The 24787-nt window shown below is 42.5% G+C and overlaps 1 protein-coding gene across 1 annotated transcript in view; it reads right to left on the minus strand.

The window, feature by feature from the left end:
• LOC142217149 (uncharacterized) overlaps positions 1-24360 on the minus strand; it is a 31992-nt gene extending 7632 nt beyond the window's left edge. Inside the window, exons 1-11 of the mRNA XM_075285339.1 lie at positions 24312-24360; positions 20852-21181; positions 18583-18882; positions 15960-16244; positions 14476-14583; positions 11396-11713; positions 10011-10352; positions 9084-9389; positions 6060-6353; positions 3849-4175; positions 539-841 (exon numbers count right to left, since the gene is read on the minus strand). Of these exons, the coding sequence (XP_075141440.1) occupies positions 539-841; positions 3849-4175; positions 6060-6353; positions 9084-9389; positions 10011-10352; positions 11396-11713; positions 14476-14583; positions 15960-16244; positions 18583-18882; positions 20852-21181; positions 24312-24360 (2962 nt within the window). The remainder of the gene's footprint in view (positions 1-538; positions 842-3848; positions 4176-6059; positions 6354-9083; positions 9390-10010; positions 10353-11395; positions 11714-14475; positions 14584-15959; positions 16245-18582; positions 18883-20851; positions 21182-24311) is intronic.
• Positions 24361-24787: the final 427 nt, after the last annotated feature.

The raw sequence follows: 24787 nt of genomic DNA on the forward strand, positions 1-24787 counted from the left end.
ACAACTAGGGTAGTCATTTTCGAAAGGATCACGACTCCCAGAGCAAGACGGGTTGCCATTGATCTGTTGTTACGACAGTTGGAAGCTCTATGCAGCCTGTGATAGAAGTGCTGGTAATTTGCAATGCATTAGTGGTCAGACCCCCCTGAATAAAAAAAAAATTGAATTAAACCCCCCCCCCCAACTAGAATACACATAAAACTAGAAAATTACTGTTAAATACATATATATTAGATATCCCTGTGTCCGAAAACGCCTCGTCTACAAATTTCTAAGAAGGGGTTGTAAATAAAACTATTCGGTACATTGTACGGAATAATACATGGCGCCAATATGAAGAACATTTTCTCCCACATACATTAAACACTCAAGGCTCTGTCAATGGAAGAATAAAAAAAGTTATTGGGGTTTGGAAGGTGAAGAGTCAAAAACAAAAATTGAAAAATGCCCGCGGCAGAAAGGGGTTAACTATGTCGTATAAAAGAGAGAAGGAGATGATAGGTAAAGAAATGTTTTTGGAATTGCTACAAATTATTACCTGCATCCCTTATGTACATCTTGCTCTTCCCTGGTTTCAGCATTGAGTTGTGTTTCCAGGTTACTACGATCCCATAGTCAGAGTCATTTATATTCTCCTGAGTGACTGTACAGACACTTGTCACATTAGATGTCGAGTCAGGATTGTCTTCATAGATTTCTCTGGATGTTAAAGATCTGTGTGAAGTGGACCTCCAACTGATTTCCATAGGCTTAGGGTAAAAACTCTGCAATCTGAGAGTACAGAGAACATCTCCTGTCTCAGAGAGAGACCATTGTATGGGGCCCTGCATGCTGGGAGGAGCTGGACAAGAGAAAACATAATAATAATACATATATATAGCGCCAACATATTCCGCGGCACTTTACAAATTGTAGGGTTCAAGTATAGACATAAAGAAACATTACAAAGTACATTGGGTCCCCGCTTTCTTTATCAATACTCATTGACGGCTAGTAGTGCAGCTACAGCACCACTACAATAGGGGGCGCACCATCACTGTGTCCTTTAAGCTGAGGCACTCCCCCTGCACAACTGGTCTGAGGGCCCGATCGGCTGCGTTGTCCCTCCTCTGAACACTTTAGGTTCCAATGTTTGTTCTGCAGAGGAGAGACCTTCCTCCACTGAGTGACTGACTGTTCTCACGTACCCAGCAACCAGGGAGGAAGGGGAAATGACCGAAAGGGAAGAGCTTGAGGAGCGCACATTTCTCCTGCTCCCTGCCACCGGCACATTGAAGACTGCTATACAGACCACAGCAGTCTGGTAGGAGAAGGTGGGGATGGGATATTAGTATATAGGCTATGTGTTTGTGGGGGGTATTATTGTACAGGCTGTGTGTGGGGGAGGGGACATTAATGTATATGCTGTGTGTATGGAGAGGGACATTACTGTGTAGGCTGTGGGTTGGGAGGGGTATTACTGTATAGGACCTGGGGGTGGGGACATTACTGTATAGGTTGTGTATGTGGGGAGGGGACATTATGGTATAGGATGTGCAGGAGGGGGCTCTACTGTATAGAATGTGTGGCTGGTGCATTACTATATACGATGTTTGGGGGACTTAAATCATTCTCTATGTTACAGGATGAGTTTCACCTCCGCAAAACTGACTTTTTTAAAATATTTACAATTGCGTCACCTTTTTCAAACCCATGACCTTTCGAGGCTAACCTTTCCTAAATTAGCTTTGAAGTTGTCAAATCGATCCTCGCTTGCTAAGGGTGGGTTGTCCACGTTTTATAATTTTCTTTCTGTCCCCACTGAGCAGGTCAAGACTCTTCATCTGCTTCGTTGGGAATCGGATTTTGCCAGAACCATTTCTTTGTCGGACTGGTATGACGCAACTGGGTTTGTCAAACGTGCTTCTAGGGGTGCTGTTCACTGGGAAACGGCTTTGAAAGTAATGTTAGGCTGGTACAGGACTCCTAGTCAACTGGCGCATATGGATCCCTCCTGTTCGAAACTTTGCTGGCAGGGATGCGGTCACATAGGGTCTTTCATACATTTATGGTGGGAGTGCCCTCCGATCTTAGCCTTTTGGACGGCAGTGTTTCAATTTATGTCCACCATAGCCGGTCTCATTATACTCCCTCCCCCGGTCTTGCTGTTTGTTTTTTGGATACTGGTCTTTTCCCCTCGGGGACACAGGTTGTTCTAGGGCAGATAGTGGTGGCAGCTCGGGCTATGATCGCTCGTCTGTGGAAATCTGCTCTTTGTCTAACCGTAGCTGAGTTAATCCATCATGTTGACTTAGCATTCACTTTGGAGCGTATGCTGGCCAATAAAAATCATACTTATACCAGCTTTCGCTTCAAATGGTCCCTCTGGCTCTCTTATATGGAAACTAGGAAAGCATCTCTTCCTTTGCAGTCTCAGGTTGGCCCCGCCGTGACCCCTTAATTGCTTCTTGATAACGGGTGGCTCCATTTTTGTATTTGCTGTACTCTCTGTGACACCAGCATTGTACTCAGGTATATTGTTTTTGATTGTGTTTTGCTTTCTTCTTTTCTTTCGTTTCTATCTCGTTACCCTTATCCCCTCCCTTTCTTGTCCCTTCCCTTTTTGTGTTTCCCTTCTCTTTCTTCCCCCTTGTCCCTGACCCCATTTGTTCTGTTATACCGTAGTAACTGATGTCTGGGAAACCTATGTATGTTTGGCTTTCTGGTCTTCGTATACACGGATATATTTTTGGTTTTTCTTATGTAGTTGCTTCCGTACCTGGACTTTTGCATGGAGCATTAACCTTGTATACAAATTTTTACTGTACAGTATTCTATTGGTTTTATTGTTATTACTGTTTTATATATTGTAAAACTTTCTTTTGTCTCTTCAATAAAAATCTAATTTAAAATAAAATACTATATAGGATGTTTGGGGGGTGTATTACTGTACAGGCTATACAAAGGTGAAGGGGTGTTAGTGTATAGAATGTGTGTGGAGGGGCATTACTGTATAAGCCATGTGTAGGGGGAGGCTTATTACTGTATAGGCTATATATAGGCAAAGGGATATTAGTGTATAGGATGTATGTGGGTGGCATTACTGTATAGGCTTTGTCAGGGAAGGGTCATGACTGTATAAGCTGTGTGGGGGGAGGGGGCATTTCTGTATAGTCTACTGCAGGGGTCCTCAAACTGCGGCCCGAGGGCCACATGCGTCCCGCCAAGCACTTCTGTCTGGCCCCGCCGACAACGCCGGCAGGCGTGCATTTATAATGAAGCTCGGGCCAGGCCATGGAGCGCACTTCACTTTACCTATTGGAGGGCACCGCTCCCGATGTCTGTGCGACCTGCTCTGCCTCCGCCCCACTGTTTAAAAAGTTTGAGGACCCCTGGTCTACTGTATATATAGGGGAGAGGGCAGTACTTTATAGTCTGTGTGTGGAGGGGCTTCTTCATAGATTTCTTTTTTGTGGAGGAGAGAAGCAGATATTTATTCCTAATTCCTGGACAACCCCTATAAATCCATGGTTACCCTCAGTCCCCCTTCCCACCAGCTAGAAAATTAGAGGGTTGGGCACAGTCAATAGTTTGCTATGGGGCCCAGGCTTTCCTAGTTACACCCCTGATAGGTCGGTCATGTAAACAGGGGTTGATCCTGTAGAGGAAAAAGCAATAGCCATTCACCACAGTAAAACTGTTTTGAGTCAGTTTCTTAGTTTTAGGTCTGGCGACAAATAATTATGCTTTTGTCCCTGAATTCATTATGGAAAACAAGAAACAATCTTTCTGCTATTTCTCCTTTTCTCAGAGATTTTCTGAGATACTTTTTCTAGTTGATCATTGACAATCACTAGAGAAGGACTCACCATAGACCTGTATTGGTCCTGTAGATTTCTCTATGTATTTCCTCAGGGTGGGATGCTGCACTCTGCAGATGATCTCTGCTCCATCATGTTCTCTTACTGATGGGGTGAATGTCAGGCAGGCGGTACAGCTGTACATATTGTCCGGCTGTCTCTGTGCTATGGGTGTGGTATTGTCAGTTACATACACATTTCCTGTCTTACTCTTCATGCACCAGGTCACAGTGAGATCACTTGGAAAGTACTGAGAGATTCTGCACTGTAATGTGGCTTCTGTGTTCACATAGAAAGCTTGTTGGTCTATTTCAATGACTGGATGCCAGGGAAAGTCTAGAGATAAATCACAGAACAAGGACTGATGGTTAATAAGGGGGCGTTCACACTACCGTTGGTGTCCGACAGGTAGTGTCCGCTCAAAATCTGTCACGGACATTAGGAGCGGACACTAGCTGTGTCCGTGACACCTGTCATTTATTTCAATGGGCATCGGGTGCGTTCTTTTGCACTCCGTGCCCATCCTTCCCTGTCTGCAAGTGAAGATGTCCGACTTCTCAAGCAGACAGAAGAACCCTGCATGCAGGGTTTTTCTGTCCGCTTGAGAAGTCGGACATCTTCACTTGCGATCAGGGAAGGACGGGCACGGAGTGCAAAAGAACACACCCGATGCCCATTGAAATAAATGACAGGTGTCACGGACACAGCTAGTGTCCGCTCCTAATGTCCGTGACAGATTTTGAGCGGACACTACCTGTCGGACACCAACGATAGTGTGAACGCTCCCTAATCCTGAAGAAATAAAACACATATTTGTACCATTCCGCCAGAAGATAGGAAAAATAAAAATTTAAGTAGTTGATACTTTTTAACCCCTCTGCACAGTGGCCAATGTTCAGTGTTGTTTTTATATTCCCTACTTCCAAAAGTACTTTGTACTTTTTATAGTCTCTCATGACAGGTATTTCACAATATTCTTGTGTACATCAGCCAGTAGTGCACTCCTATGTACTGTATATAGACCATTAGTATACTCCTGTTTACAGTATATAGACCATTAGTATACTCCTATGTACTGTATATAGACCATTAGTATACTCCTATGTACTGTATATAGACCATTAGTGTACTCCTGTGTATATAGACCATTAGTGTACTCCTGTGTGCATAGACCATTAGTGTACTCCTGTGTATATAAATCATTAGTGTACTCCTGTGTACATAGACCATTAGTGTACTCCTATGTACTGTATATAGACCATTAGTATACTCCTCTGTACTGTATATAGACCATTAGTGTACTCCTGTGTATATAGACCATTAGTGTACTCCTGTGTGCATAGACCATTAGTGTACTCCTGTGTACATAAATCATTAGTGTACTCCTGTGTACATAGACCATTAGTGTACTCCTATGTACTGTATATAGACCATTAGTGTACTCCTGTGTACATAAATCATTAGTGTACTCCTGTGTACATAGACCATTAGTGTACTCCTATGTACTGTATATAGACCATTAGTATACTCCTATGTACTGTATATAGACCATTAGTGTACTCCTGTGTGCATAGACCATTAGTGTACTCCTGTGTGCATAGACCATTAGTGTACTCCTGTGTACATAAATCATTAGTGTACTCCTGTGTACATAGACCATTAGTGTACTCCTATGTACTGTATATAGACCATTAGTATACTCCTATGTACTGTATATAGACCATTAGTGTACTCCTGTGTGCATAGACCATTAGTGTACTCCTGTGTACATAAATCATTAGTGTACTCCTGTGTACATAGACCATTAGTGTACTCCTATGTACTGTATATAGACCATTAGTGTACTCCTGTGTACATAAATCATTAGTGTACTCCTGTGTACATAGACCATTAGTGTACTCCTATGTACTGTATATAGACCATTAGTATACTCCTATGTACTGTATATAGACCATTAGTGTACTCCTGTGTGCATAGACCATTAGTGTACTCCTGTGTACATAGACCATTAGAGTACTCCTATGTACTGTATATAGACCATTAGTGTACTCCTGTGTATATAGACCATTCGTATACTCCTGTGTACAGTATATAGACCATTAGTGTACTCCTGTGTATATAGACCATTAGTTTACTCCTGTGTATATAGACCATTAGTGTACTCCTGTGTATATAGGCCATTATTGTGCTGTGTCTTATGGCTACTTCCCAGTGCTGTACCTGTTACATGGAGATCTCGATACTGAGGAGATGTCAGTGATTCGTGTTCCCAAGTCACTCGCACTTCAGAGGTGAAATATTTCCAGGGAATTGTACATTCACTTGTAGCAGCAAATGTCTGTTCATCATCTGTCTGGATAAGTTTTCTGGTTGATGATATTAATTTATTATCTTCTTTATGAGTCCAAGTCACTTTAATATTTGATGGGTAAAACTTGATTAAACTCATCGAACATTTCACATTATTTGCGTCACTGAGTGTTAACGTCACTGTCTTTTCCATCTGTGGAGTCACTGTATATAAAAGTGAAAGTCTTATTATAATATTCGGACAAAGCTATGTTTGCTAAATTTGATACCACTGCAAATCACTAAAAACTTTTCAAAGCAATTTAAGAAACAATCTGGAGCAGTTTTGTACACGGTAACCTTACATCATAATTACATCCGAAACCCATCATCATCATCATCATCATCATCATCAAGTATTTTGTATAATATGCATTAACCCCTAGAAGTAGACCTTATTTGATGTCCTGCACTGCACTCACTTTAATTAAAGTCGCACACCTGTGAGTTATAGCTGCTCCTGTAGGAGGGATAAGTGCGGCATCTCTATGCTGAACTTACTATCCGGGAGTTACACTGTGATAAGAGAAGCTTTTAGGACTTTTATCATCACTTTTATCTACAAAATTTAACCCTTTACAGTGATGATGGTAAAGTGAAACTTTCTTCTCATTCACACTGTGCGAGCAGAACTTGCTCCCCTGCCAGCCCCCACCATCATCTACTTCCTGAATGTTTGTTCTGCTCAGCAGGGAGCCTATCTAGAGATAACACCAGTAGTTTACAGTCCTCTACTATACTAAACTACTGGTTAATTTACACATGGACTATGGGTCCAGAAAATAAGCCGTGCTTGATATAAAACTATATAAATTCAAAAAAAGACATGGCCCACACATCCCAGTCTTATACATTGATCTAGTGCTTGTCAGCAAATTCTACAATACTGAACATGAGGTTCTTAGTATACATATTGATCAAGGTGTATAAGCCCACTAGCCACTTCATGGCGACCTCTCTATAGTTGATCCCTACTCTATTGGGTGCAGTGCTGCACAGCGACCGCCACAACCGCAACGGGAGCGACCCAGTGGTCCAGCAACACCCCTGCCACCAGACCAAGCCCCCAGGCTCTGGGTCGCACCACCCCACGGGCACTAGATCAATGTATAAGATTGGGATGTGTGGTACGTGTCTTTTTCTTTTTTTGGATACATATGGTAAGTCTGTCCCCTCAATTTTTTTGTTTTGCCTTGGTACCAGCACTCCCCCCATTTGGCCCAGGTGTTTTTAATTAGCAGGAGACTGCAAAATGGGACCCACCTACTAGCTCTCAGTTCTCTGACTGGGGCAATATGGTAAGGTGAATTTTTGAGATCTGTTCACATGGTGCAGTGCTGCATGATGTCTGCTGCTTCTGTGTGGTGGTGGGGCCCAGAGCCTGGGGGCTTGGTTTGGTGGCAGGGGTGTTGCCAGACCACTGGGTCGCTACCCCTGTGGGCTACGTGTTGCGGTGGTCGCTGTGCAGCACCACACCTAGTAGAGTAGGGACCCACTGTAATCCAATGCTTATGGATTAGTTTAGTTGTTTATTTTTGGTATTTATTTAGGTATTGGTTATTCTTTATATCTATTTATTATTTTATTTATTATGCTTACTTATATAGCGCCATCATATTCCGCAGCGCTTTACAGATATTGTCAGTCACTGTCCCATATAGGGCTCACTATCTACATTCCCTGTCAGTATGTCCTTGGTGTGTGGGAGGAAACCCACGCAAACACAGGGAGAATATACAAACTCCTTGCAGATGTTGTCCATGGTAGGATTTCAACCTAGAACTCCAACGCTGCAAGGCTGCAGTGCTAACCACTGAGCCACCGTGCTGCCCTAATCTACTTATATTCTGGATATTTGCTATAAAAAAGACTTAGAGAAAACTCCTGTAACACAGATAAATACTTCAGGTGTCCGGGTTATTCAGAAAATGGCCACTGCCAATGTCTATACAAAACAAGGGTTAATAGACTCATGGAGACAATTGCACAACATTATACACATTGATATTGTAGTACTGAGTTATATATTTTATATGATATATTTTGCTCACCTCTCTTCATGGCTTTCCCTGTACTCCGCTCTATTGGATGCTTTAGACTGGGATGTGACACATTACAGATATATTCCAGGTCATCAGACGGTGACTGAGCAGTGAACGATAGTGAAGCCGAGCAGGAGTAGGAGTTATCGGCTGCTCTCTCTAGTGTACACGACATATTGTATATTCCAGCCATACATTGTCTTATAGATGTCCCAGCCTTCTCATACCAAGTCACTGTCAAGTTATTTGGGAAAAACTGTGAAATTTTGCAGGTGACTGTGGTTTGTTTGTTAGCTTGCAGAATCAGAGGAGTAATTTAATAATTAATAACAAGCATTGTTTGAGAACAAGCGCTATACAAGGAGTTTGGGATCGTATTCTTGGGTTTATACTTTATAACTGCAGTTTATCTAAACCTTAGTTTTTTTTCTTGTTTATGGTTCACATTTCTGAATGTATTTTTGATCTCTGTATAGGTATATAAGCTATAATATTACATGGTCATCTAAATTACACAGATGCAGCAAAGTTTTATCTCTGGCTAGGTTCACATCTACATTGAAGTCTCCATAGGAGACTATGCTACAGATTCCATATAAAATTGGCAGGGAGAAAAGTTCTCTATGGAAGAAGAGAAACCCGACGGACCCCCTTGCAGACCCCATTATAGTCTATGAGTAACTGCTTTTTTGCTGGATGGGCTCTAGGTCTTTCAGGACCTGGACAATGGAGAGATGAATGCTAGTGTGAACCCAGCGTAACAGCAAGAGACAGTCAGTAGACTTGTATGTAACATGCGGTTGTCTTTGTGAGATAAGGAACATGTATGTGCAGTCTATTACATTGGTCTCACCTGGATGTCCTACTGACATCTCTCTACATTCTTCTTTATCCATTGTTTCATGTTTCCAGGTCACTTTTATTATAAAACCTTTTTCTTCAAAGAGATGTCCAGGGATTTTACACTTTGTATTAATGGAGAAGGTCCCATCAGGATTTTCAGTGGTGGTTTCCTCTGATGGCTTCTTTACCTGGGATTGTCCATGGGTCCATGTAACCTTTATGTCTTTGGGATAAAAGTTTAGAAGTAATAGACTTGCTGTCACACCTCCAGAGTCATTGATGGAAAGCTGGATGGATTGATCAGTTGTAGGCTTTACTGAAATAGAGGCATATAATATATAGTTTCAGTAATACATAATGTACATACATGTGACTTATATAATTCAGTAATTGTCATAGCCATTAGTAGATGCAGAATCTGTATTTGGATCCTTTGTATAATATGTAATGTTTGTTTTTCGATGTACCAGATTGTCTTACTGTTATACAATGTGCAATACAGATATACTATACTAGAGAGTAACAGTGATAGAAAATCATAATGATTGCCAATTGGTGCAGACGGGTTACTACATCTTATGGCTTGGATAACACTGATGTTGAATTTGCTTAGGGGACCTGCAGTACGTACTGCAGGGCTGCTCCCATTTTCTAAATTGTTGAGGGTGCCAGATGTCGTCCTCCAAAATATCTGATATAAATGACATATCCTAAAGATATCCGATATATAGGATAGGTTGTCAATATTAAAGGTATCTTCTGGATCTGAATGGGTGGATTTTTGATATTTATCACCTATCATTAGTGGAGGTCCCCACCATTCAGCTGTTATCTTTTATCTATGTCATCCAAACTATATAGTGCATGTACCCAGAAGGAAAGCTTCATACTGAAAAATCCCTTAAACCCACTCCAAGCTTTAGTTGTCTGAACTTACCCCACACTTGTATCTGTCCTGTACTCCGCTCCACCGGCTGCTCCAGGCTGGGATGTGTCACTCTGCAGATGATCTCTGATCCTTGGTCCTCCAGTGATGGGGTCAGCACTAGACCTGTCGTACAGGTAAATGTCTTATCACGCTGGTGCTGGGATCTGCGGGGTGTGATCTTGTATTTCTCAGATGTCTCAATGATTTCCTCATTGCCCATCACTTTCCTTATCCAATTCACAGTCAGATTATCGGGGTAATAATGTGAGATTGTGCACTGGAGCTGTGCCTGGCTGTTCAGCATTAGATTCGGCGTAAGGATTTCACCCAATTCTGGAGAAGACATAAGATCTACAAGGAGTTTAAACAAAGAAAAAAGAGAATTATAAGTCATATTGGGCAAGCATGGTTGCTCAGTGGTTAGCACTGCAGCCTTGCAGCGCTGGAGTCTTGGGTTCGCATCTTGCCAAGGAAACATCTGCAAGCGGTTTGTATGTTCTCCCCATGTTTAGGTTTCTTCCCACACTCCACAGACATAGTGGTATGGGACAGTGACTGACCATGTCTGTGCAGTGCTGCGGAATATGATGGCGCTATACAGGTAGTCCTCGGGTTACGACGGTCTCGGGTTACGACGTTTCGTGGTTACGACTAGAGATGAGAGCTCCCTTGTAACAGAAAACTGCCAGCACTCCCAGCTAGCAAGGACTAGCCTGCAGCAAATCAATGCTGGTTCTGCAGCAGGCTCGTCCTTGCTCATCGCAAGAGAGCTGGCAGCTTGCTGTTACAAGTGAGCTTGTAAAATAAAACCCTGAAACAGAATGTGAAACTTACTGAACGGTGCAGGGTGGGCGGGCGGGCATTCAGGCCTCCTCTTCCTCCGATGTCCTGACCACTTCCTCCGGCGCTCGCGAACTGATAATGGCCTGGGTGCATGCGCAGTATCATAATGCGGCTACTATGGCTACTGCGCATGCGCCCAGGCCATTATCAGTTCGCGAGCGCCGGAGAAGGAGGACGGAACATCGGAGGAAGAGGAGGCCTGAATGCCCGCCCACCCTGCACCGATCGATATGTTTCACATTCTGTTTCAGGGTTTTATTTTAAAGGGGGGGGGGAGGTAGTTCCGAGCCGCTGCACACTAAATCACGTTGATCCGTTCCTACGTGGCGTCGGTATGGTAGGTTTCCGACTTACGTCGAAATTCGGTTTACGCCGCCGCGCAAGAACGGATCAACGTCGTAAGTCGAGGACTACCTGTATAAGTAAGCTAAATAAATAGACTGACTATGAAAACCTATGAGATCCACAATGTGACTTTAGATACTGTTTATATTCTGACTTCTGCTTCACATAGCAAATGCTGTTAGATTAGGCGGTCACGTGGTACGTACATTTGTTGTCTGTGTTCCGGTTAGTCCACTCTCTGTAGGCCGGAGGTTTCAGTTTTTGGTGTGTTACCGTAGCCCGCAGGAGATATTCCTCACTTTCATTGACTTTGTCTCTGAGGCTTTCAGTGGTGCTGGTCACATTATAGGTGCCGTCCTGGTTTTCTTGCATGAGATATGTAGGTTGCAGGACCTGTGGATTTTTACTTGAAGGAGGTTGAAAGACTTGCCAAGTTACTGAGATTTCTTTAGGGTAGAAATGATCTACGTTCAGACTGAAGCAGCCATCTGTGGTGTGTGTGATATTTCTTAACTTTGGATGACCTAAAATAACAGCAACAGTCACATTTCTATTTTTACTATACAGGGTAGTAAATGTGTGGAGAAATTTTTATAACCTATTGCAGTGATGGCGAACCTATGGCACGCGTGCCAGAGAGGGCACGCAGAGCCCTCCATGCTGGCACGCGTGCGGTCGCCCGGATCGCTCACCAACAGGGAATCCGGTACAGGATTCCCCGTTGATGAGCGATCACTGCCTTCAGTTGTATGTGCAAATGCACATACAGCTGAAAGCTGTCAGGGTAGGCCGCGGATCGCGCAACCGCGGCCTACACTGGCTGCAGAGTTTAACCTCTGCCCCGACGCGGGCGCGATGACGTCATCAGCGCCGCCAGTGACAAGAAGGTGGATGCCGGCGGCTCTTCAGGGGTGAGTATGAGAGTGGCTCACTGTGTATATGATGTTGGGGGGAGCGCTTATAATACTGGGGGGGAGTGTATAATACTGGGGGGGCTTATAATACTGGGTGGGGTGTATAATACTGGGGGGAGTGTATAATACTGAGGGGGCTTATAATACTGGGGGGAGTGTATAATACTGAGGGGAGTGTATAATACTGAGGGGGCTTATAATACTGGGGGGAGTGTATAATACTGGGGGGGCTTATAATACTGGGGTGGCTTATAATACTGGGGGGTGTACTAAAGAGCATATAATACTGGGGGGGGCCTATTTATAAGCACACAATACTGTGTGTGGATGCCACTGTGGAGCATATAATTCTGTGGGGGGGGGACACCTACTGCGGAGCATATAACACTGGGGGGCTACTGTGGTACTGTGGAGAATATAATATTGTGTGGTGGGCCCACTGCAGAGCATATAATACTGTCTGGGGTCCCCTCACTATTTATATCACACAGTATCTGTTTTATAGCAGACGTGATATTAGTACAGGATGTAAGAATATTACATGGTAACTATAAAACAGATCCTGTGCGATGTAAATAGTGAAAATTAATTGTTCAAAGTACCAAATGCCGAGACCTTTACATTTCAGTACAGCGTTGTTTGTATTATTGAAAGCTCTGTAAAGCCCCACATGACTGTAATTTTTGGTCAGTAACTGTCCGCAATTGTGGATCCGCATAGTATTAAGTCTATATTGTCGTGTTGGCACTCTGCGAAAATTTTGTGGGTTTTGGGTTGCAGTTTGGGCACTCGGTCTCTAAAAGGTTCGCCATCACTGACCTATTGGATATGGAATCAGAAATAACGTCTGAGGCCCAACATCTTATGGAAGTGTATTATGGACAAATCCCCAATATAGACGTATTAATCATCACTCACATAACAAGAGAGAGACATTTTGGTAGTAAAGAATAGAAACAGCATGTTATGAGTAATATCAAGAATTATTTGTGGTGCTTAGAATCTGTATTAGGATGCACAGAAGGGGTATGACAAGGGAGTATCAAACATTTTCAAGACTAAATCCGATTTTAGCTTCTACTTATTTATCTCTGATTCAGGTCCTGAATGTCTGACTTGTCGTAGAGTTATTCTAAGTATCAGTCATCAATATCGGGCCAGTCTTATTTTGCCTTATAAAGAGGGCGCTGCTTTACAGGGAATTGTCTTACTTGTATTTCTTTATGGCTTTTAAAGTGGACCTTTCATGGGACGCAGGCAGTTCTATATACTGCTGGAAAGTGAATTCAGTGCACTGTCAGCTTTCCCGATCTGTGCCCTGGGTGAAGAGCTAGTGGTCCTGGTATTGTAGCTTTTTATAGTCAGAAGGGCGTTCCTGACAATCAGGAACGTCCTTCTCCACAGCAGCGCCTGTCGCGCTGTACAGTGTGAGCGGGGAGGAACGCCCCCTCCCCTCCTGATAATACTCGTCTATGGACAAGCACTGTCAGCAGAGGGAGGGGGCGTTCCTCCCGCTCACACTATACAGCGCTATTGGTGCTGCTGTGGAGAAGGACATACCTGACAGACTGTCAGCAACGCCCTTCTGGCTGTAAAGCGCTACGGTACTGGGACCGCTAGCTCTTTACCCGGGGCACAGATTGGGAAAGCCGATAGTGCGTTGAATTCAGCGCACTGTCGTCTTTCCAGCAGTATATAGAACTGCCTGTGCCCCAAACTATGAAAGGCCCTCTTTAATGTTCTTGTGGCAGTAAAGAAACAAATCTTCTGCTTCCTTACAGGATTTATAGATACCTGGCAACTTTTCATGTAATAAAAAAAACTAATCTCATGCATTAAAATGGCTATGAAGTAGTCATATGACTGAAATAATCTCCTATATTATCACAGGCCGGTGCATTCATTATTCACATGCCATTTGTGCAACCTGTGTGGCAATGGATAAAGCAGCTCAATGTATCCTGAGATGTGCGGCACATGATGACTAGCTTTGAAAAATAACATGATTTTGTGATATTCTGTCAATAGTTGTATGTGCTATGTATATTTATGTGTCTTCCCAGTGATTATGATGTGAAGTGTCTCACTTAAAGAATTTTTCCATCATGTTGTGATAATGTATGGAAGTTGTTTGGTGGATATTTGTAGTCCATAACAGAACATGAGATGACATTATCTTGTAAATGATTCTCAACATTTTTTGGAAATCAAAGACCACATTTAATTAGCTGTTTGATACCAATGAGCTCTGCTAGGCCGAACTATGTATGCAAACGCAGACCGAAATCCTGTTTCCTAGCACCAGTTAGGCATGGTCAGATATACAGAGAATCCAAATTCCTTTATATTAGGAAGTAACATTAATGACTTACGTTTCCGCATGTATCTGAACACGTAAAAGGAAATAGTCCCAGCTCCGAATATCACAGACAGTAATACGGAAACCATTAGAACTAAATGTTTATGTTTTGCCTTCAGATCTGAATCAAAGGGAAAAAAACAAATAAGAAGAGATTGTTCATAATGTGATAAAATTCAAACAAATGTTCTAATAACTGTTCTGTAATGAAGCGCTCACACTACCATTGGTGACAGTCAGTAGTGTCTGCTGTTAGTGTCTGTTACAAGATTTTAACCACGGACGCCAGCAGACCCATCACAAATTCATTAAAAATCCCATTGATTTTATAGGATTTTGTCTGTTACCGGTGTCCGTTTGCACCAAACTCATCACATGTCCGTTATTTTTTGCAGACAGAAAAATCTGGGGTGCAGGACTTTTGTGTCTGCAATAAATAATGGGGTCATAACAGATATCAAGAATCTGTTACTTTTTAACATTTGTGTCTATGGGTAATGGACAGTAACAGACAGGCATCTGCTATACTGTTTTATTTCTGTCCTTTTTTTTTTCTGTGCAGTCTCAGGGAAACTTTGGGAAGCTTTTTTTGGAGGCTGATTTTGAGGCGGATTCCGCGTCAAAATCAGCGCCAAAAAATTCTGTGTGCACTGACCCTCAGAAAGCAGAAACAGAAAAATAGCAAAAAAAAAAACAAAAACAGACAGTAACTGATGCTAATGTGTCCATTAAACCGACACATTAAAATCAGTTAGTGTCCCTTAATGTCAGTTATGATCGGTTTCCTTTTTATTTTTTAACGGACATTATCAAAGTGGATATCCAACAGTAGTGTGAACACAGGCTTAGAACTGTAATTTATTCATTGACACTAGGTTCACACTAGCGTGGTTTTGGTCCAGATTTTTACCTCACACTAGCGTCGCCTTTCTGTTGTTCTGATCAGTCGGAGGTCCAGAAAAACCAATAGGCGGCTGTAATAGCGGTTACACACGGAGTACAGCAAACCCCATTGACTGTAATGGATGTCTGTCATTTTAAAACTTGAAGTGACGGAAGAAAAAATTCTCTGTGCAGAACTTTTTCATCTCCCAACTTTTTCAGGAAGACCTTGTGACACAGTCTCTAACAGAGACTCCTCTGCAGGTGTGCACCATGTCCAAAGCCGACAGCGGAGGGGAAAGCCACGACCGCGATGGTCGCGGCAGGCGGGTTTTGACCAGAGAGAGACGCAGCTCGCCACGTCTCTCTCGGTGTCAAAACCCGCGCGGGCAGTTCACGTGTGAACTAGCCCTTAAAGTAATTCATTTCCTATAATCTTAAAGGCAGATTTCTCCATAAGATGTTTTCGAGCACTACAATCTGCCAGAATTGCTGCATTTTTCTCACGAGGTAATAATTCTGATAAGTAATGTGACCTGTTCCATTCCATTCCCGCAAGTTGTTCAGTTCTGGTTTAGTTATGTCATACTGTGCACATTTTTATCATATATTCACCTTTTCCCAGTACTTCCAGGCTCTTAACCTGTGGACGGAGCAGGGTTTCATGTTCCACCACACACGAGACCTCCATGCCCCAGTTCTCTTCGGTTGGCATAAAGTGAAGGACGGCTTCCAAGGCTGAGCTGTTAATTCTTTTCATTGCAGTCTTCTCCATAGGTATCCCGTTCATAAACCAGTTCACCACAATGGATTCTGGGTAAAACCCCGATACCTGGCAAACCAATATCTGTTCTACATTCTTTATAAATGTGTGAGGAAGGATGTGAATAGTTGGGACGGCTGTAAATAAAATAGAAAAGAAATGATTTCTCAATCTGATATAGCATTTCAAGAACAAGACATTTTTAGAAGATGTAACTTCTACCCCCTGTATAGTATATGTACAGTCCTATGAAAAAGTTTGGGCACCCCTATTAATCTTAATCATTTTTAGTTCTAAATATTTTGGTATTTGCAACAGCCATTTCAGTTTGATATATCTAATAACTGATGGACACAGTACTATTTCAGGATTGAAATGAGGTTTATTGTACTAACAGAAAATGTGCAATATGCATTAAACCAAAATTTGACCGGTGCAAAAGTATGGGCACCTCAACAGAAAAGTGACATTAATATTTAGTAGATCCTCCTTTTGCAAAGATAACAGCCTCTAGTCGCTTCCTGTAGCTTTTAATCAGTTCCTGGATCCTGGATAAAGGTATTTTGGACAAACAATTCAAGTTCAGTTAAGTTAGATGGTCGCCGAGCATGGACAGCCCGCTTCAAATCATCCCACAGATGTTCAATGATATTCAGGTCTGGGGACTGGGATGGCCATTCCAGAACATTGTAATTGTTCCTCTGCATGAATGCCTGAGGATTTGGAGCGGTGTTTTGGATCATTGTCTTGCTGAAATATCCATCCCCGGCGTAACTTCAACTTCGTCACTGATTCTTGAACATTATTCTCAAGAATCTGTTGATACTGAGTGGAATCCATGCGACTCTCAACTTTAACAAGATTCCCGATGCCGGCATTGGCCACACAGCCCCAAAGCATGATGGAACCTCCACCAAATTTTACAGTGGGTAGCATGTGTTTTTCTTGGAATGCTGTTTCTTTTTGGACACCATGCATAACGCCTTTTTTTATAACCAAACAACTCAATTTTTGTTTCCAAAATGAAGCTGCCTTGTCCAAATGTGCTTTTTCATACCTCAGGCAACTCTATTTGTGGCGTACGTGCAGAAACGGCTTCTTTCTCATCACTCTCCCATACAGCTTCTATTTGTGCAAAGTGCGCTGTATAGTTGACCGATGCACAGTGACACCATCTGCAGCAAGATGATGCTGCAGCTCTTTGGAGGTGGTCTGTGGATTGTCCTTGACTGTTCTCACCATTCTTCTTCTCTGCCTTTCTGATATTTTTCTTGGCCTGCCACTTCTGGGCTTAACAAGAACTGTCCCTGTGGTCTTCCATTTCCTTACTATGTTCCTCACAGTGGAAACTGACAGGTTAAATCTCTGAGACAACGTTTTGTATCCTTCCCCTGAACAACTATGTTGAACAATCTTTGTTTTCAGATCATTTGAGAGCGGGCTGTCCATGTTCGGCGACCATCAAACTTAACTGAACTTGAATTGTTTTGTAGAAAGAAATGGTCCAAAATACCTTCATCCAGGATCCAGGAACTGATTAAAAGCTACAGGAAGCGACTAGAGGCTGTTATCTTTGCAAAAGGAGGATGTACTAAATATTAATGTCACTTTTCTGTTGAGGTGCCCATATTTTTGCACCGGTCAAATTTTGGTTTAATGCATATTGCGCATTTTCTGTTAGTACAATAAACCTCATTTCAATCCTGAAATATTACTGTGTCCATCAGTTATTAGATATATCAAACTGAAATGGCTGTTGCAAATACCAAAATATTTAGAACTAAAAATGATTAAGATTAATAGGGGTGCCCAAACTTTTTCATAGGACTGTATATACTAATATGTAATATGTTCCTGATGTGTCTTTTTAGGAGTAGATTCACATTGGTGAATAGTATATTGATACTGCTCTATTTGTTGTTATTGATGTGTTCTCTCTTTCCTTCGCTTTCTTTGTGCATTTGATGTCATTACTAATTATTGATGGATATGGTTTTTATGGCGTTTTTAGCTATTCATGCTATGAGTAAGAGGTACTAAACCGCCGAAACGCATAAGCAATGTAATCTACTATTCACTCCAAGTATGTATTTTAGGGATTTAGAATTAAAAGTACATTTTTAACTAATAAAGAAATTTTGGTGCTGGACTCCATCTGCCATATTTTTACGGTGGATGTCGGATAATATGGAGCTCACCGGTTTCCATAGCCGGGCCTCTGCTAACCGAGGTGCCATTTTTACTGCGCATTGCCATTTTGGGGAGGTTTGGCAATGCCCAGAATGATTTCTAGGCTCCTAGGTTGTTTTGAGAATTATATTAAAAGTTGGGGGTTCTCCGTGGAACTGGAGAGAAGGCCGTGGGCTGCAGATTTCAGCCACATGCAGCCTGTGAGTTGTGTGTTTGAGACCCCTGCGTTGAACAGTATTAAACTTGTCTCATCTCCAGTGTAGCCTTTTTATCCTCTTTATTTACCTCCATAAGAAAGCTGAAACATCTCCTGGAGCGGTTGCTGTAGAGATTCATGTTGGACTGTACACGAGAAGTTCTGTTCTCTGTCCTCCTCACTGGGTATGATCATCACTGAGCTGTTCACATTATATAATCCATCTTGGTTTCTCCTAGGAGTCTCCACAGTCACATCATTCAGTCTCTCTGCGCCCCTGAACCATTTCACATCAATGTCCACAGGGTAGAATCCAGTGATGGAGCAGCGCAGGACACTCGTCGTATTCATTAAAACTGTCTTATCTGTGATGGTCGCCTGCGGAGGAGCTGAATTTAAGAAATATTTTAAAGTGTTACATGTAAAGAAAATAACAAATTTGTCCAACTAATCCAGTTTTAGAGCTCATGCCTCCAATGAAGATTTCTGACATGACTATGACATATCAGAGATTTACCAGACATACACATTAAAGGGCATATAAAGGAATTTCTTTCAAGGTTTTAATTCTTCAATATCAATACATTCTGCAAATGTTACAAATAAGAACACTTTATGGGGAAAACGCTAACCCATCAGTGTTCACAGAAAAGGTTGAGAAAGCAAGAATTAAACAAGTCTTGTAAAGAGGTCAACTTTGTGAAGACCTGCAGGTCAATCTCCTCTGGTCTACCTGAGAAATGTAGAATTACACGGGATCCATTTAAGTGAATGGCCATCTGAGGAACGTATGGCGTTTTAGGGCCCGTTCACACGAGCACACAGGGGGTGGAATATGGAACGTAATCCAGGTCATAATCCGTCATAATGCCGCTAGCGGAAAAAAAGAAGCGAGCTGCCCTTTCTTCAGGCAGATTCCACGGCTCGTCAAGCCGCGGTGTCCGTCTGGCGGCAGCAATCTCCAGAGTCGGCCCATTCATTTGAGCCGACTCCAGAGGGGGAAGCCGTGACCGCGACAGTGGTGACAGGCAGGTTTTGACCAGAGAGTGCACAGCTCCCCACGTCACTCTTGGTGCCAAAATCCACCCTACCGCCCCCCATGTGAACTAGCCCTTATACAGTAAATCTTCATTCTGGTCCACGGATGGAGCTACGCTGACTTTCCCCCTCTGGCACTAATCGAGCATATGAAGCGGGGCCTGCTTCATGGGACCTACCACTTCTTTATGATCTGAGATATTAATGGATAAATCATCAATTTAGATCACGCAAATAAAGCTTATAAAATATCAATATGCTTTGTTCCGGCTTATGAATGTCATTGCAATTAGCCAGCTACTCAAAGAAAAGTGTCAGACAGAGGCTTTTGCTTTGAAGTAGTCAGAACAGTTATGTAGTTGGTACATCTGATGATGTACGAGGATCCATCATCTGTAATGCCAAGATCATCTCTGTGTACAAAAAGGGATGGTAATGTCATGACCCGAGTACTTTAAAATTTGTGTGTTTTCTGGTGGTCTGTGGCTGGAGATTTGGGCCAGTGTTCTGTGGCTCTCTGGTGGTTTTCTTGCCACTGAGCTATTTGTTTCGGTGTTGAGTATCTGCCTTTAGTGTACACTTGAGGTTTCTTTGATTTGAGCCTCAGGTATTTGTAATACTCATCAACCTATTGGATTGTTCCGGGCCTGTATAAGGCTGAGGGCTGACTTCATTCTGCCGGTTTTTCTTGTTACCAACCAGAATTTGTGGCCCAGTTAGAAGGAGTTACTTGGAAGTTGCGCAGTTAAGGAACTGACTTGGAAGTGGTGAGAGTGTTACCTTGTGTGAGAGTCTGTTTTCCCCTCTACACTTTCCCTGTCCTACATAGTCTGGTTGCCTGACACTGTCTGTGTATTAGTGAGGTTTCGTTTAGGGTTCAGGTTTATGTTGCCCCTGTCCTGTTAACCCTTTCCTCACTGATCCTCTCCTTATTCTCCTGTTGTGTGTTTTTGTTGTGCTTCTTGTTTGTTCCCAGCACATCCCATCCTAGTTTTGTTTTGCACCTTTGTTTCAGCAGGGGTGACCACCTTTCGCTTCCCAGTCCCTAACCTCTTGTAGCTCTTCCCCTACCTATCCATTAGGTCTGCTTGTTTAGAGAGCCTGGAGTTGTTGGGGCCAGGACTAGCCTGGGAACAGCTGACTAACACCCGCAGGCAGGGCCTAGTCAGCCACCGTAGCGTCAGGGAAAGTCTCCTACCCCATTCCCTTAGAGGTGCACACTGTATTCAGTATCCCCTTGTTTGGACATAGGCACAACCGTGACAGGTAACCTTCAAAAATATATTTACAGCATTTGTCAGAAAATCTGTAAATCCTTACCTTGTATGTCCAGCCTGACCTCCCCCTCCTTCCTCTGTGAGCCGTATATTACAGCACACTTGTACAGGCCGCCATCAGACAGTATTGTGTTTGAAATAATCAGATCAGCGCCCCTATCCCAGGCTTTGTCTACATAGGACAATCTGGGGTTTGGGATTTTCTCTGATTTGTCGTCAACTCTTAAGACTTGTTGTCCTTGGAAATACCAAATAATTTCAAGTAGTGAACGTTGGACTGGAGGTTTGTCCACTGAGAATGAGCACGGGATCTGCACATTTTTTCCCAAAACGGCTTTATGACTTGGTGGGACAAACAACTTCAAAGCTGAAACTAGAGACAGAAAAAAGAGCACGCAGGTAATGGCCAAACATACAATCTATCAAAATATTTATGATAATTTGTATAGCTATATTCAATGCAATCCAGAGATTTGTGTAGCTTACTAGAGTCTCTCAGCTATTAACTTCAATGTATGTAACATTTCCTTCTATCTTACATGCAATGCAGTCCTTAACACTGGGAAGGGAGAAAAGGCTGTTTACATCTGCATTGGAAGGATCTACCCTGAGGGAAACTCCATAGACTCCATTATAAGTCAGTCATGTAAGGGGTCATGTAAGGGCGGGTTCACACCTGTGCCCGGTCTCTGCTTTGTGGGTTTCCGTCTTCTGCCTGAGAAACCCTGACAAAACCAGCAGTAAGTGTCCGCTCGTGAGCGTTTTCTGGTCTCCGCGGCGAAACCGTTTTTTTTTTTTTTTGTTTGTTTTTTTAACCAGACACAAAGTCCCGCATGTTCAGCTTTGTGTCCGGTTAAAAAAAAAGGTTCCACCGTGGAGACCAGAAGGTGCTCACGGGAGGTCACTTTGCAAACAGATTTAAAAGAATTATTCAAATGACTGGGTTTGAAAAGTGACTGCTGATTTCCGTCTCCTGTCCAGTTTCTCGGGCAGAAAACGGAAACCTGCAAAGTGGAGACCAGGCGCAGGTGTGAACCTGCCCTAACAGATCCATTCCCGGCTTCACTTCTGTTCTTTTTCATTCCTGAATTACAAGGTATATAAAGTTGGGATGTTTGAGCTAAAAAGTGCAACTAAAAATTTCCTGACAAGAGGACGTGATCATGGCGTGAAGGCGGTGGGGCATTAGAACCGTCAGAATGATCATCAATATGCCCAAAATCTGGTGTAAATGATGGGGGGGGGGGGGGGGAGATGATGTATACCAGCTGGTGTAGGGGCTGGTATGCTTTTCCCTGAGGGCTTTTGTACATTTTTTTTTTTTCCCCTTAGGCACACAGCCCGGCAGAGGGCATGCCTCATTTATGAGGAGGAATGCATCACGTCATATATGAGGCTCGCCTGGCGCTGGCTCCAAGGCTATGAAGACTGGTGTGAATGAAAACCACTTTTCATAAATGTGCCCCACTATTTATATAGTGCTCTGCTCTAAATCATTCACTTTTAAAAGAATTTTGATCACTGCCCCTACTACTTGAAACTGCTCTCATAATGCTGTAGATGTTGTTAGCAGAATAAAAATGATACCTTTCATAAGTTTCAGAGCCCCAGGGATGTGTAGTAAATGCACTTTTATTTTTCATTCAAAAGAAGAAGCACTGCTGCATCATCACTAAACACGCCCATCCTGCACTCAGCTCCTCCCCCTAAGCAGTGATGATCCAGTGTGAGTTGATCCTCCCACTGCCCAGGGGGAGGAGCTAAATGCAGGATGGGCATGTTTAGTGATGATGCAGCAGTGCTCAGTAATAGGAGAAAACTCCCCCTGTGCTCCAAGATCCTCTTTTGAATTAAGAATAAAAGTGCTTTTTCTACGCATCCATGGGGCTTAAAGTAGTTGGGGGCAGTGATAGTTTTGCTTTAAAACACTACAGAAACAAGTATTGTAGCACAAGTAACATAATGTACAGTCTGTAACATCTGAAATCTCTATCCCTAAAGTATTTAAAGCAAATGTTTCTCCAAAATGGCCTATATAAACCGCTTTTACGTGAAACATTTTTTTTAACAATTTTTGATGATTTTTAGTTTTAATTTTCCACGTCCATATCTATATTGTAAAGTAAGTCCTTTATCAATTGTTACACTTTCCACCCTTAAGCCTAATAATAGATTGACACTTGCCAATTCTGTAGCGATTTTCTTTGCAGCAGTCACATCATTTACTGACAATAGATATCACAGCCTATCTCGTCCTCGCCCTGGACACAGCATATATAGAAAACTCCCCCTCAGACCTCATTCAGTCAGCTCCACACTGTTGCTGCCTATGGTCATGACTATGCTGTAAAGCAGATCACTAAATGCTCAGTGGTCACATGTTTGATACCGGTAACGTATTAGCATTTGACTCCTGGGGCCAGCGATAGACTGCAGCGGTCACCTGAGCTTCAAGTCTGACCAGCGCTGACACTGGATGGAACAGGGGACCAACCGCAGAACCGAGGACTGGCTATAGGTCACTACTCCCTTCTTTTTTGTCCCCCTCCCCCAACCCAGTCACCCTGAGTATGCCTGGAAGAACCATTTTAGTTGTCTAAAGCAATGTTTTTGCTGCTGTTGAAAAGCAGTGGAAAAAAACCCACAGTGTTGTACATTACCAATAAAGTGAATGAGAGTTTGTTTAATCTCACCCACACATTGTGGGGAAAAAAGAGCTGAGGAAAGGCAGATATGTTTTGTGAAAAATGTAGTATGTTAGTTTTAGCTGCAGAATTTTCTCTATATGTTTAATAGGGGAAGAAAACGCGAAGAAAAATGCAGCAAAAACTCAATGAAAAATGCCAGAGAAAAAAAAATGCAGCGCCTTTTCGGTGCATTTTTTTTTAGCTGTGTTTCATGATGTAGGGCCTAAGCCTTAAATAGACTGAGATCTCTCCTTATATACGGGATGGGTATACATGGTGTCCCAGGGCATCCTTGTGGCCTGATATGTCAGAGGTTTCTTTTAGCTCTGTTCTGCACCTTGTTCACACTATTAGTTTGCTGTGTTAGTTTATTTCAGAGCTCCTGCCGCCTATATCAATCTCCAAGTGTTAGAGACATTGATGGAGACTGTATAATCAGAAACAGAAAAAATTGTTTTTCAGAGGTTGCCTCTTGTATTGTAGAAAAGCCTCACACTTTCAGTTTGCACACAGGGTTAATACAGGGAGACTATTAATGGTCATCTTCATGCATGAAAGCTACAAAAGCACAGCTAGATCCTGCGTTCTCTGCCCTAAACACATGATACCTTCTCGTGTCATATCGTACTTCTCATCACTAAGACTACATCCATGTAGCATACAGTATGTGTATAGTACACGGGTCACATTCAGTCTCGTGTTATCTTGAGCACTGTGCTGCTGCCTGTACTACAGAAGCTCTACCACATTCACCTCATCTTTGTATATTTCCTCAATTATTTGTCTCTGCAAATAAAACAGGGAAGTAAAACTTACCTGTCTGTAAGAGGAGAAGCAGGAGAACAACAACGTGTGCAGCCTCCATTTTCATCTGCTCTCATCTCATACTTTCACTTTCATATGAGAGTCTGAAGGTCTCTTTGGAAATCACATGTTGTGGTCTCCAGTGGAAACTTGGAAAATCCACATCAAATCTGCCTGTATGTACTGTGTTGGCCAAAAGTATTGGCACCCCTGAAATTCTGTCATATAATTATCATTTTCTTCCAGAAAATGATTTCAATCACAAATTCTTTGGTATTATTATCTTCATTTAATTTGTCTTCAATGGAAAACCACAAAAAGAATTGTCAAAAACCCAAATTGGATATAATTCAACACCAAACATAAAAAAGGGGTGGACAAAAGTATTGGCACTGTTTGAAAAATCATGTGATGCTTCTCTAATTTGTGTAATTAACAGCACCTGTTACTTACCTGAGGCACCTAACAGATGGTGGCAATAACTAAAT

This window comes from Leptodactylus fuscus, chromosome 8 (genome assembly GCF_031893055.1).
Source record: "Leptodactylus fuscus isolate aLepFus1 chromosome 8, aLepFus1.hap2, whole genome shotgun sequence".
Taxonomy (NCBI): Eukaryota; Metazoa; Chordata; class Amphibia; order Anura; family Leptodactylidae; genus Leptodactylus; species Leptodactylus fuscus.